The sequence below is a fragment of the Monodelphis domestica genome, chromosome 1 (genome assembly GCF_027887165.1).
Source record: "Monodelphis domestica isolate mMonDom1 chromosome 1, mMonDom1.pri, whole genome shotgun sequence".
In the NCBI taxonomy this organism is placed as follows: domain Eukaryota; kingdom Metazoa; phylum Chordata; class Mammalia; order Didelphimorphia; family Didelphidae; genus Monodelphis; species Monodelphis domestica.
The window spans coordinates 59,758,420-59,770,964 of record NC_077227.1 but is presented as its reverse complement, the minus strand read 5'-3'; the positions used below and the strand labels follow the sequence as shown (position 1 = coordinate 59,770,964).

Sequence of the window (12,545 nt, the reverse complement as noted above, 5' to 3'; positions counted from 1 at the left end):
TGGCTCTCAATCTACTGAGCTACCCAGCTGCCCCCACCCTGTTCTTTTAATTTGCTAATATCATCTCCATTTATACCTAGCTCATGTATCCCTTTTGGTCTTATCTTGGTAAATAGTGTAAGATAATTGGTCTGTACCTAGTTTCTGCCAGACTGCTTTCTAGTTTTCCCAACAACTTTTACCAAATAGTGAATTCTTATCCCAAAAGCTTAGACCTTTACTTTTGTCAAACACAAGATTACTATAAACTTTTACTACTATTTGTTGTGTCCATTGTTCCACTGATCTACTTTTCCATTTCTTAGCCAGTACCAAATACTTTTGATGCAAAAAAAAACCAAACCCACAAAATTTTATGCATTTCCAAGTTTCTAAATTTTTTCCTTGTGGTCTACTGGCCTTCATATATTGCCTGTGTTTTCTGCCAAAGTCCCCCCAAATCAATCTATCCAAATAGCAGTGGGAAAAGTCATGATACAGAAGGAGTACTTGTATTCACAATTATAAACCTTAGAAGGGGAATTTGGAATATTGGTAACTAAGCTTGGCTGAGAATCAGGAGACCCGAGTTCTAGTCTTGGGTATGTCACTAACTGTGGGACATTGGGTAAAATCTGTTTATGAGCCTCAGTTTCTTCATCTACAAAATGAGAGGGTTCATGTGAGTTTGAGCTGGAATGAACATTGCAAAGCATCTGTTCTGTCTCCCTTAATCAGAGAGGAGGGGAGTGGCAGAAGCACCTGGACTCCAGGCCTCTGACTATAAGTTAGGTCTTTTTCCCTGCTCTTAGAGTATCTCCTGGACAATATTGAAGGTCTCTTCCAATGCCAAAATTCTGTGTTTGTGTTTCTCTTTATTTCTTTTTCTCCTCTTCTTTATAGCTTCCAGCTGCCAAGGGTTTTGTTGCGAACAGCTTTTATTCTGGTTTAACACCAACGGAGTTTTTTTTCCATACAATGGCTGGCCGGGAAGGGCTAGTTGATACTGCTGTCAAGACAGCTGAGACGGGATACATGCAGGTAACTGGAAAAAGGACAGATCCTTCAAGCATTTGTGTATCTACCATGTGTGCGCCAATTTGTCTAGTCTTGGCTTATAAAAGAAAATTTGTTAGCGCAGTAGGTCCTTTAATACCAACTGTTTCATCCAGACTGATGGGGATCAGGCGTGATGCAAACACAAGGGCATAGGAACAGTGTGTGGCCAGCCTCCAGCCACCCTCCACACAGCAACTAAATGAACAGCTTGGGCTATAAGCTCTTTGAGTCCCCTCCAGGATGCATCCTGTTCCAGTGGGACAAACCTCTCATGGGAGAGTGAGAGATTTGTGCAAGTCAGGCTGTGTGTTCTAACAAAGCAGACATCTGATCAGCAGAGCCTGACAGCAGAGCCTGAGCTTAAGGGACTTACCGAGAGAGCAGTCTCCTTAAACCCTGCTTGCTTGGGTGTTCTGCAGATATCTTGTTTTTACTGCATTGATGTTTCACAGAGTATCCGCATATCCTGACCTCCTCCAAGAGAACCTTCCTTTAAAACAAAGAATGTAAGAGATGACAAAAGAGTTCAGAAAAAGGAGACCACCTAGGAACAGTCTGGTGTGCTGTGTGTCATTCTAACTCCACATTCCTCTACCCTGCAGAGAAACAGCTCAAGGTTCTTCTTGGGGACAGTTTGGTCATTGTTGGTGTCTGTTGCTCTGTTACTTTTTTTTCCCCAAAAGCCTTCCATTTTTTGACAGAAGGGCAAGAGCTAGGCAAATGGGGTGAAGTGACTTGCCCAGGGCCACACAGCCAGGAAGCGTCTGAAGCCAGATTGGAACCTAGGTTCTCCTTTCTCCAGACCTGGCTATCCCATCATTGTGTTTCAGTATTCTTCGTTGTTGTGCTTCCTGTTTATATTGCTATTGTGTGGGTTGTTCTTTCTGAGCTTATGTTAGCTCCTGTAAGCCTCTCCATGTTTTGATCTCATGCATTTTCTTATTGCACAGTCCTGTTCCATTGCATAGTCATGCCACTTGTAACAGTTAAAATTTAGGGGAGACGGGGAGACTGAGGCAGGTAGAAATTAGTTTCTCTCTGCAAGGAGTACTATATTTTTTAGAGGTTTATTGAAGATTAAGGATTAAAGAAAATACAGAATAAGAAACACGTGTCCAGGCCATAGAGTGGCCTAGACACAACCTCACCTACATTATGAAAAAAACCAGGCCTGCCCCAAAACGGAAGTCCAAGAGTCCCTCAAAAGCCTTTGAATCAGCTTAAATACCTTCTCGATCTCGGCCCAGGTGAGATTACAAGGCATTCTGGGGAAGTGGAGCAAAGGCTTGTGGGGATTGTAGTCCTGTATTTGAGTCTATTTTTTACACACTGAAAATAATTTTTAGGAAATTGTTCCTAGTTTTGATGCTGGTTGGATCTGACAGAACCCTGAGGGGCTATGAAATGTATTTGCTACTGTTGCATTAATGTTTTTTTTTTATCATTACCTCTTTGATGTAGAAAAGGTACATTTCTAAGAGCAATGTGTCAGTGTACAACAAATGAATTCTAGTACATGATTTTTTTTATCCTGAAGTTTCCTGGCAATAGTTGCTGTATGCTTTTCCAAATACAATACTGTCCCTATTCTCCTCTTCTGTCCCCAAAAAGGGCCCTAGTCCCAGTCCTTGGTAATTCATGTAGGAGCATACAAGAGATCTGGCTCAACTTTTTTATTGTTTATTTTTTTATTAATGCAAAACCATTGCATTAATTTAAAACCTAGAAAATGAAGCAAAGTTCAGGCTGGCTCAGACAGAACTCTGGGCTTAAGGAGTGCATTCCAAAATTTGTCATCTCCATACACCTTTGCAAACCTAGAGTAATATAGGTTGTGGCATATTTGAAATCTCAACATGTCCATAGTGAGAACTCTTCTTGTTGCCTCTAATTTGGGGAGGTTGGAGACACTTCAATGCATTTGCCAAGAACAGCCTGTTTATTCTGTGAGTGGATATGTGATTGGGATATTGTGAAATTTTGAATGAATTCACTTTAGAAACAAATATTTCTTTCATAACAGCTGTGTTCTTGTTCTTCTTCCCCCTTTCTTTAGAGAAGGCTTGTGAAATCCCTCGAAGATCTCTGCTCACAATATGATCTAACTGTCCGAAGCTCTACTGGTGATATTATTCAATTTATTTATGGTGGAGATGGTTTGGATCCTGCAGCGATGGAGGGGAAAGATGAGCCCTTGGAGTTCAAAAGAGTCCTTGATAACATCAAAGTAAGATTTCACACTACCTGTGGAGTTGGAGCTGGGATTTGGAGCAAGAACAAAGCTTTAACATGCAGGTGCTGATATAGAGCAAAGAGCAACTAGGTGAAAAACTTAGTGCCTGACCATTCCATTGGGATTTTCTGTCATGCTCTTTTGAGGCACGAGTTCAGATTTTGTCAAAAATAGATTTTATCCATGTGAATTACACTTAGCACTTGCCTAGAACCACTGACAATTTGTTAAAAGTCAGTTGCAAAAACAAAATCCTCTTATGAATTGGGGAGCTAGCTGGTTTAAAAGAATAATGGCTGTGTAAACTTTTAGGTCTGTGTAAGCTGGCAGGCTAATTTTCTTGTTTCTCTGTGAAATTTTCTTTCATTTAATGCTACTCCTGTTTTATTCCCTTTTAATATTGAGGCAGTCTTCCCATGCCAGAGTGAACCAGCCCTCAGTAAAAACGAATTGGTGCTAACAACCGAATCAATCATGAAGAGAAATGAGTTCCTCTGCTGCCAGGAAAGCTTTCTTCAGGTAAATGCAATTTTGGATGCTGTGGTTTTCCCAAACATGACTGTCATTCAGAAATTCTTTAGTCGAGAACACTAATAGGTAGATTTTGGGGTTTTTTTCCCTTTTAAATATTTATATATTTGTCCTTTGTCAAATATTCATGAATGTCTGGTTTACCAGGGCAGAGTTTTTCTATCCAACATCAATTATTTCATCTCTTGGCTTTTTTTTGTTTATAACTTTCACTTAAGCTATAAATGTTCTTGAATTATTTCCTTTACCAATTAGAGAAAAATGCTGCAAGTAAAACAAATGACTTAAAAAGCCCTTTGACTCTTCCCTTTTTTCTTTGAGTAATTCTGCATCCAAAGGAATCTGTAGGCCCCTCCTTATGGGATGACTATCTTTATGACTATGCTATGCATTCATAACACTGACTAGCCTCATTTTTTCCAGATGTTACCTATACACAGAAAGATGTTACCTTGAGATGTTACCTTCTGTTCTTATTACATCGATATGCTCCAAAACATAAAATAACAAGGATCTCCTTGTAAAGAGTTTTTTTCTTACCTTATATGCAATCAACTCAAATAATGACATGGGACCAGCAGGCAAGTGGATGTTCAAAGTACAGTGATACATAGCTCAAAAACTCACACCTCTCTGTAAACTAAGAACATACACAGAGTGGTAAATCTTAACAGATAATGTCTCCTTTTGATTTCACTGATTAGTGGTAGGGTGGAAGAAGAAAAGGAAATTCTCCTGAATTCTGAAGGAGTGTAAAACCAGGAGCATTTCCTAGCCTTTGCCAGTGGATCTAGCTCACACTTGCAAATTATAGTTGCACTATCACATTAGTTTCTCTCATCTTTCTAGTTACTTTTTTCTATTTGTCCTTAAAGACATTAACCCAGACTGGTTATAAAGCACATAGTGAAGTAATGCTATTAGCATGCTTTTTTTATTTTTAAGAACAATGTATTAACTTGGGAGCTATAATTATTTACAAGAAATTGAAATTTAATTGATTTCTCTACTGTTTTTTATGCTTTCTTTGGAATCTGGGAAATCTGATTTACTTTTCTCTCTTTGGTCTTGATTGCTTTCTTATTTTTGGAAAGAATTGATGAGATTTTCTGTTAAAGCTAACATTGAGGGGCAGCTATGTGACTCTCAGAAAGAGAGAGCTGGGTCTGGAGATGGGAGGTCTTGGGTTTAAATCTGGCCTTGGACACTTCCTAGTTGTGTGACCCTGGGCAAATAGCTTAACCCTGATTACCTAGCCCTTACCACTTTTCTTCTTTGGAACCAACCCAAGTGTTGATTCTAAGACAGAAGGTAAAGTTTAAATTAAAAAAAAAAAAGATAATGTTGAATTAGTCGAATGCCATGAGTTCCTGGTCTGGCCAGGTCATCCCTGTTTGACAAGACATCTTCCAGTCCTGCCCAGTGTTACCAGGGCTTTTGCATGGGCTGACAGCATGGGCCTAGTGAAGATCGTATCTAGTCACATTGGCAATCTTCTGGCTGCCTCAAAGTCCTCTCATTGATTTAGCTACTTCAACCAACATGTTTCTGGTTTCATTGCACAGATCTCAAACTCTTTTTTTCTAGAAATTTGTTCCTTTTAACAGATTTATTAGGAATATATCCATTTAGGTAGTCATCAAAAGTCTTTGTTTCTGTTGTCAATGCCTTGCCTGTTAAAAATACAGTATATGTGCTCTGTTTCCTTATAGGTGAAATAAAACGTGCTCCATTTTACCTTGTTTCTCATTTCCACCCCCAACATGGGCACCCAGCTCTCATTCAGCACCTAGAGAGCCCCTTCAGGAAACTGATACAGAAAAATCCCTCCAAACCCTTAAATAGACTTGGTACAAAGACCACCTGAGGGAAGATGAAAGGTCATCAATACCAGTTTCTCGACAGTGTCACCAGGGAGAAAGGCCTGTTGAATGGGAGGAGAAGCCAAGTATTTACCTTGTCCCAGCTTGTAATTCAGTGAGAATAATTAAGCTTATTCCAATTCAAACAAGTTTCAAATGGGGAGGAAAGGAAGGGGATGTTGTTCTTCTCAAATTTTATACTGACTAGCAAACATAATAACTTTAAAGATGTGTACTTTAATGATGATTAAAAGGAGCCTTTCCACGGTTTGGATTTGTTTGAGTGGGGTTCTGAAAAGATGGTGCCTTTCTGAAAGGTAGGCCCCCTCTTATGTGTTACAACCCTGCAGAGGAAGTAGGTATAAAGCTAGCTCTGGGTTTGTAATATTTAAATTGGCTTCTAATAAAGTCAGCTTCAGTGACCAAAACAGGAAGCAGTAGCCACCATCAATGTCAATATGAAATCACTTTATTTTTCTATATTAAAAGAAACATTAAAATGTTAAGTTTATAGAATAGATGGTTTAGTTTGTACTTCTTTATGGCTAATCTTCCACTGAGAACATTGGCCCTAATGAGCCTGACCTGTGTACACATCTAAGAAAGCAGAAGGGGTAGTCACAGTTGTGAAGCTGTGACATTCTCCCAGGGCAAATTTCCAAACTATCTGAAAAATTCATTTGTATAATTAATATATTGCTTGCCTTCTCAAGGATTGGAGGAGGGGTGGGAAAGAGGATGAGGATATGGACCTCAAATTTTTTTTTATTAAAAATTTTTTTTCAAAATTATAATTAGGAAATCTTCAACAATATAAGTAAAAATATATTTAAAGAACAAAAAAGACATTTCTAGCAGCACAGCCATAGCTGTGTAGTCATAACATGGAAGAAATTGTCAATGGTTTTTAGAAGATGGTAAATACATGTTTAAGACAACATCGAGGCCAGGTTTGTCTCAACAGGCATTTATTGCTGCTCTGTGCTGCTAGGCTCATAAAACAGGACTGTTCAGTATGGTTTGGAATTGACAGATTTTCTTTAAAAACTTGACTAATACATTCCACTTAAGTTGATTCTTTAAGGACCTGTGGTTTTCAGAATGTTTTGGTTACTCCCTCTACCAATGCAGATCACAGCTCCTCAGTGACTTATGAGATAATCACCTTGTGGCACCCGGCACTGAGGAAACTTATAGCCAAGGGCATTGCAGTGCTCCTAAGATAGACTTGGAGTTTCTCACCATACCTGTTTGTGTAGCCTTTCTGCCTCTGTGGCACCCCAAGACTATTGTTCCACTGGCAAAGCCTTTGAGAACCCAGGATCACCTATGCACTACAAAAAAAAAAGAAATCAATAAAGAAAGTCTTCCATAGAGATTGCCTATCATAGTTACTTTTCACCCTTCAAAAATGGCTTTGGAAATCACTTTGTAGTAAAAACATTGGCCTTAAATCACATCTTTCATTAAATTCATAACTACATAGTATATATTAGAGTGAAATTGAAATAGTTTCCCAAATTATTGGAAAACATGCTATTTGATATTTGTTATTCATACCATTTTAATTCTGATTTTCTAGGAAATAAAAAAATTTATTAAAATTGTTTCTGAGAAGATCAAGAAAACCAGAGATAAATATGGCATCAATGACAATGGAACAACAGAGGTAATGTCTTGTCTTGACAGTTTAGTCAGTTGTTTTTTTAAGTGTGTTGCTCCTATTTCAAGTTCTCCTTCTGATTTTTATTCTTGTAGCCACGTGTTTTGTACCAATTGGATCGGATCACTCCTACCCAGATAGAAAAGTTTCTTGAGACCTGTAGAGACAAATACATGAGGTAAGATGACTGGTTCTGTTTTAAGTAAGGAGATAATTAATTTAGAAGCATCTTGATGTCAGTGCCGATCCACAGAGTCTGAGTTGGAAGAAAGGCCTTACCTTAGAAGCCATGAATCCAGACTTTTTACTTGGCTAAGAACACTGCAGTATCTCCTGCATGATTTTAATGTGTTGCTGTATTAATTAAAAAAGAAATAGGAGAGTGTAATGTAAGGGTTAAAATTAATGGCTTGACTAAAATATGAGAGAATATGGTCACTGAAATTATAACTCAAGTCAAAAATGACTTAGCTTTATTTACAAAATAGAAGGATAGAGTAAAGTAGAGAAATGTGAAAGAGGGTAGAGTAAGAAGTCTAGCTAATCACCCTAAATGTTTCTCCTCTGGAAACTAATCTCTCTAGAAGCCAGGAAAAAGAGTCAGCTTTTCACTCACCCAGGTCCACACTGAGGAAGATGATCTTCCACCAGTCTCCAACAGCCTCAAAATAGCTAGAAAAATTCACTCACAGGAAGTTGTAGCCACTTTTAAAGACCCTTTTCGTCACTTCCTGTGACTTCCCCCTACTTTATGGGGACCAATTGCAGTCTATAACTTTGCCACGGATTGCAGGGGCAGGTGGGCAGTCAGTCCTTTCTGAGTTGTCGCCTACTTTAGCATGTGGGTTATGGACTTCCCCCACTTAGACGTTAAGTATTGGCTTTTGCTGATTAATTCAAATGTAGACAAAGGGAAAGTTAATCCTTTCTTCACAGTAGCTGGTTCAGTGGATAGGGAGCTGAACCTGCAAATGGGAAGTCCTAGATTTAGATCTGACCTCAGACACTTCCTAGCTATGTGACTCTGGACAAGTCACTTAAACATTTACTGCTCTTCTGCCTTGGAACTAATACTTAGTATTAATTCTAAAACAGAAAGTAAAGGGTAGTAGTTCCAATTTCTATTGAGCTTGACTTCCCTGGCCTAGAATCAGCCAAAGGTAGGAGGTGAAACAGAAAAGAGTAGTGTCCTGAAAACCAAAGCAAAGATGGAGGATGAGAGGATGGTCATCAGTGTCCAATGCAACAGTGTGAGAAGGATGAGAACTGAGAAAAAATTACCACCTTTGGCAGTTAAGACATGACGAGTAACTTCAGAGAGAGTAGCAACATATTCAAAAGGCAGATCCCCTCCCCTCTGAGGCAGCCCAATCCATTTCTATGCATCTGGAACTCTTGGAAAGTTTTTCCTTATCTGAAGTTAGAGTCAGCCCCAGGTCCTTTAAAGTATTTGAAGATAGCTCTCATGTTCTCATGTCTGCACCTCCCAACTCTTCTCTTTTCCAGGGTCAACCCTGCCAGTCCCTTCAACCAATTACGCTCCTGACAACTTGGCCCTGCTCTGTTCCAATATTATTACATCCTTTCACACACACACACACACACACACACACACACACACACACACACACACACACACCCTCATGTGCTACAGTCTGACATTGTATTCTTCTGCCTTTCCTCCCAAGACAGTGCCATCTTCTAGCTCCTACCTTCTCAAAGTCTAAATGTTTTTCCTCCCAATCTCTAACTCTTTGAACCTCCAGCCTCCTTTAAGACTCAGCCCCTTCTCTCCCTGCCTCTTGCTCTCCCCTCCTCCATATTTCTCTTGGATAGACTTATCCAGACTTAATATATTTGTCTCTCCCATTAATAGGAATGCCATCTTCTTGACAGTAGAAATTGTTTTTGCTTTTTCTTTGTATTCCCAGCACTTAACAGAGTCTGGCACATGGTGAACACTTCATAATCGGCATTTTGCTGATTGATCAGGTGATGGCTAACATTTGGATGCTGGTTATTAGAGGGGTGATATAAATATTTATTTCACCAGTCTTGTTCCCTTCCTCTGGATGCCCCTCAGCTTAGTATTCTTCCTCAGAGTTGACAACAAGAACTGAACATGATGCCCCAAATGCAGTCTGAATTCCACCTCATTACACACCTCAGCCTGCTCTCTCTGAGTTACCAGTCATAGTTTAATGGCCAAAGGTAATGGTCTTTTCCTCAGTCCCTCTTCCTGTTGGACTGGACACTTTTGACCACCCTAACATCTTCTATATTTGTTCAGGGTTTGGGAGACATTCCTCTCTGCTGGTTCACTTCCTACCTATATAATCACCCTTTTTCAGCCTCTTTGGCCAGTAATATCAAGCTCAAATAGTGTTATGTTGGGATTTGGGGTGAGGAAAGAACAAGAGGGAACATATAGTTAAGATTTATTGGTTGGGAAGGGGAGAAAGGAACAGGGATTTAGGAGAAACATACTTGTTATCTAAAATTTAATATCTACAAACTATTTAAACTATCTTATTAAGCTAAACAGTAAAATCCCCAATAGCCAAGTCTCACACCTGGAGTCCAATCAAATGGGCCAGGATCTTTAGTTGGTTAGTCTATCTTCAATCTTCTTGATTCAAAGTTGCCAGCAGCCAGATCCAAAAGATTTCTTTCCTTCTTGGTCTTGGGAGAAAGCCTTTCTAAGCCTCAACCTCAGGTCCTTCCTGGAGAGTGATCTGAAGAAGTCCGTTGGGCATAGAATCTTTCCCAGATCTCAAGCCTCAGGCTCCCATGTGACCCTTAGTCACATACTCCTGTCAATCACTCCCTCTGATGTTTGCATCTCTCAGTTTCTGCAAACCATTCATTCTTTATCACAGTAGGGACTGCAACCCTGTACCTGGGACTCCTGTGGGACTTGGAAAATTGTGTTTGTGTGTGTGTGTGTATACACAAATTTATATATTATTTTATATGATTTTTATAAGTATGTATGTATGCATATATATAAACTCTACATACATATTGTAATTAATATATCAACACATTGAATTCAGAAGGAAATATATATATATATATATATATATTTTTTTTTTTTTTAAACCGTTCTGTGTTGGAATCAACACTGTATTGATTCCAAGGTAGAAGAGTGGTAAGGGCTAGACAATGGGGGTTAAGTGACTTGCCCAGGGTCACACATCTAGGAAATGTCAGATTTGAACCTATGACCTCCCATCTCTAGGTCTGGCTCTCAATCTACTGAGCTTCCAGGCTCTCCCCTCTCAGGATAATTTTAATTGGAACACCCAACACCTTGCAGCCAAAACCATTTTCTTTCAACACAAACATGAACTCCCTAACCCAGTGGCCTTCCTCTAAATGCAAATAAACATTTCTTTGTTTAGCTTTTAAAGCCCTGTACCATGTGACCTGTGACAAGGAAATCACTTTTAAAAGACTGATATATATTAATTTAAGGTCGCCAAGGAATTCAGCTATGTAATTCCTAAATGAAAACTCAAGTCAGCCGTCAACCTTTTATGGAGTTTTAATTACAAACAGGAGGAAGAAAGGAATTAGAGATAGAGAGATAGAGGTAGAGAGAAAGGGGAGAGAAGGGAATAGGGCTTAATTACCCCTTCTGTTTAGGCTGGGCCAAAAGGCCCAAGCCCTTAGATAGCGGGGGCAAAGAAAGGAGATCAGTCCCTATTACTCACGTGACCAAAATGGAGAAACAGTCCCAGAGCCCCCACCTTCAGCTTCCTTCAGAGCAAGCTTCTCAGAGCACACTGCAACCACTCCGACAAACTCCTAAAACACCACCCTTTGAGTCTTCAGATCCCTCTCTCTTTAAGGAAACCATCCAAGTTGCCTCCCCTCAGTTCTCACATCTACCAATCACTGTCCATCAATTTCCCTGTGCCAATGGAGGCTCTAGCTTAACCCAGGACTGCCCAGAGGTCTCTGGCTTTGCACATGTCTGTTGAAGGTCATATTTTCAAATAATTAAATCTTTGATCCTTTGCTACAGCCCTTCCTAAATCCTGTTAACCTGAGTAGGGTAGAGATTGGAATAATTAAATTTTGATCTATGCTGCAGCCCTTTCTCAATCCTGTTAGGACTGAGTAGGGTGGAGATTGATTCCAAGTATCTCCATTGTATCAATTCCAAAATCAATCATGACTCAAAGAAATTCCTGTTCTATGCTTAAGCATAGGTCAAAGTCCTTTCCATTGTTCAGCAAAAGGTTTCTGTCCTAAAGTAATCTTAAGAAGGGAGGAGGGGGAAACTCTCATGCCAATGGGGTTCACATTCCAATAGCCAAGACCCACTATCAATAGGAAATTTTTCAAGTATGAAATTTCCCATTGGTGAAATTTCCAACATTTATAAGTCTAAGAAATTTTGAGGTTTACATACCTCTGCTTCATTAGATAGTATTCTATATCCTGCATTGATCACTCCTTTCAAACTGGCTGTCTCTCTTTTCTTCATGTAATCACATCTACTGATTCCATACCCTTGCAATGGCCATTCCCTGTGCTTGGACTTAATTCCCTCCTTAATTCTGCCTCAGAGTATACCTTTCTTCCTTTAAGATGCAGCACAGGAACTCTCTCAGGCTATTTTGAATTTATCTACTTTTTATGTATTTATATTTTATATTTGTGCAGGATTTTTATGTATACTTGTCACCTTTTAGAATTTAAAAATAGGGACTCTTTTTGTTCATATCACCAGGGCCTAACACAGTGCCTGGTATAGTAAATGTTTAATAAAATGCATACTAATTGATTGGCCAGGGCAGAATACAATGAAAGAGTCACCTTGCTCATTGTAGACACCTTTCCCCTGAATATTAGCTTATCATATTAACTTTTTTAACTGTAATAAAATATGATTGATTCATATATAGTTCTGTTTACAAATCCACCAGCTCTTTTTTTTTCAGTTGACCTATATAATCATTGCCTACTATACTTTATATTTAAAATTTTTTCCATTAAATTTCATATTATTAGATAGGGCCCATCATCCTTACTTGCCAGGGATCTTTTTAGATTCTGACATTCATGTCTAATATCTTAATCATAACAGTGTGCCCACTACAGATTGGATGAGAATGCCATCTCTGTCCTTGTACAAGTCATTGAAAATAATATCAAATAAACAGTATAAAGCTAAGAACAGATTTCTCAGACACTCTACTAGGTTTTT

The 12,545-nt window shown here is 39.1% G+C and overlaps 1 protein-coding gene and 1 long non-coding RNA gene across 5 annotated transcripts in view; one reads left to right on the top strand and one right to left on the bottom strand.

Moving 5' to 3' along the window:
- Positions 1-12,545, top strand: part of POLR3A (RNA polymerase III subunit A) — a 58,514-nt gene that overhangs the window by 26,062 nt on the left and 19,907 nt on the right. For both annotated transcript variants that reach the window (XM_001364725.5, XM_007478458.3), the window contains exons 19-23: positions 883-1,020; positions 3,095-3,265; positions 3,677-3,790; positions 7,247-7,333; positions 7,423-7,505. In XM_001364725.5, the coding sequence (XP_001364762.1) occupies positions 883-1,020; positions 3,095-3,265; positions 3,677-3,790; positions 7,247-7,333; positions 7,423-7,505 (593 nt within the window). The remainder of the gene's footprint in view (positions 1-882; positions 1,021-3,094; positions 3,266-3,676; positions 3,791-7,246; positions 7,334-7,422; positions 7,506-12,545) is intronic.
- LOC103099205 (uncharacterized) lies at positions 2,697-10,282 on the bottom strand. 3 transcript variants are annotated; one of them, XR_008912294.1, is made up of 5 exons: positions 9,901-10,282; positions 7,607-8,292; positions 6,912-7,484; positions 4,343-4,442; positions 2,697-3,282 (listed from the first exon to the last, which is right to left on the bottom strand). It is a non-coding gene; the product is annotated as an uncharacterized LOC103099205 (long non-coding RNA). The 3 variants fall into 3 exon arrangements; XR_008912293.1 differs by having other exon boundaries at positions 7,607-7,681; positions 9,901-10,276; XR_008912292.1 differs by lacking the exon at positions 7,607-8,292 and having other exon boundaries at positions 6,912-6,998; positions 9,901-10,252.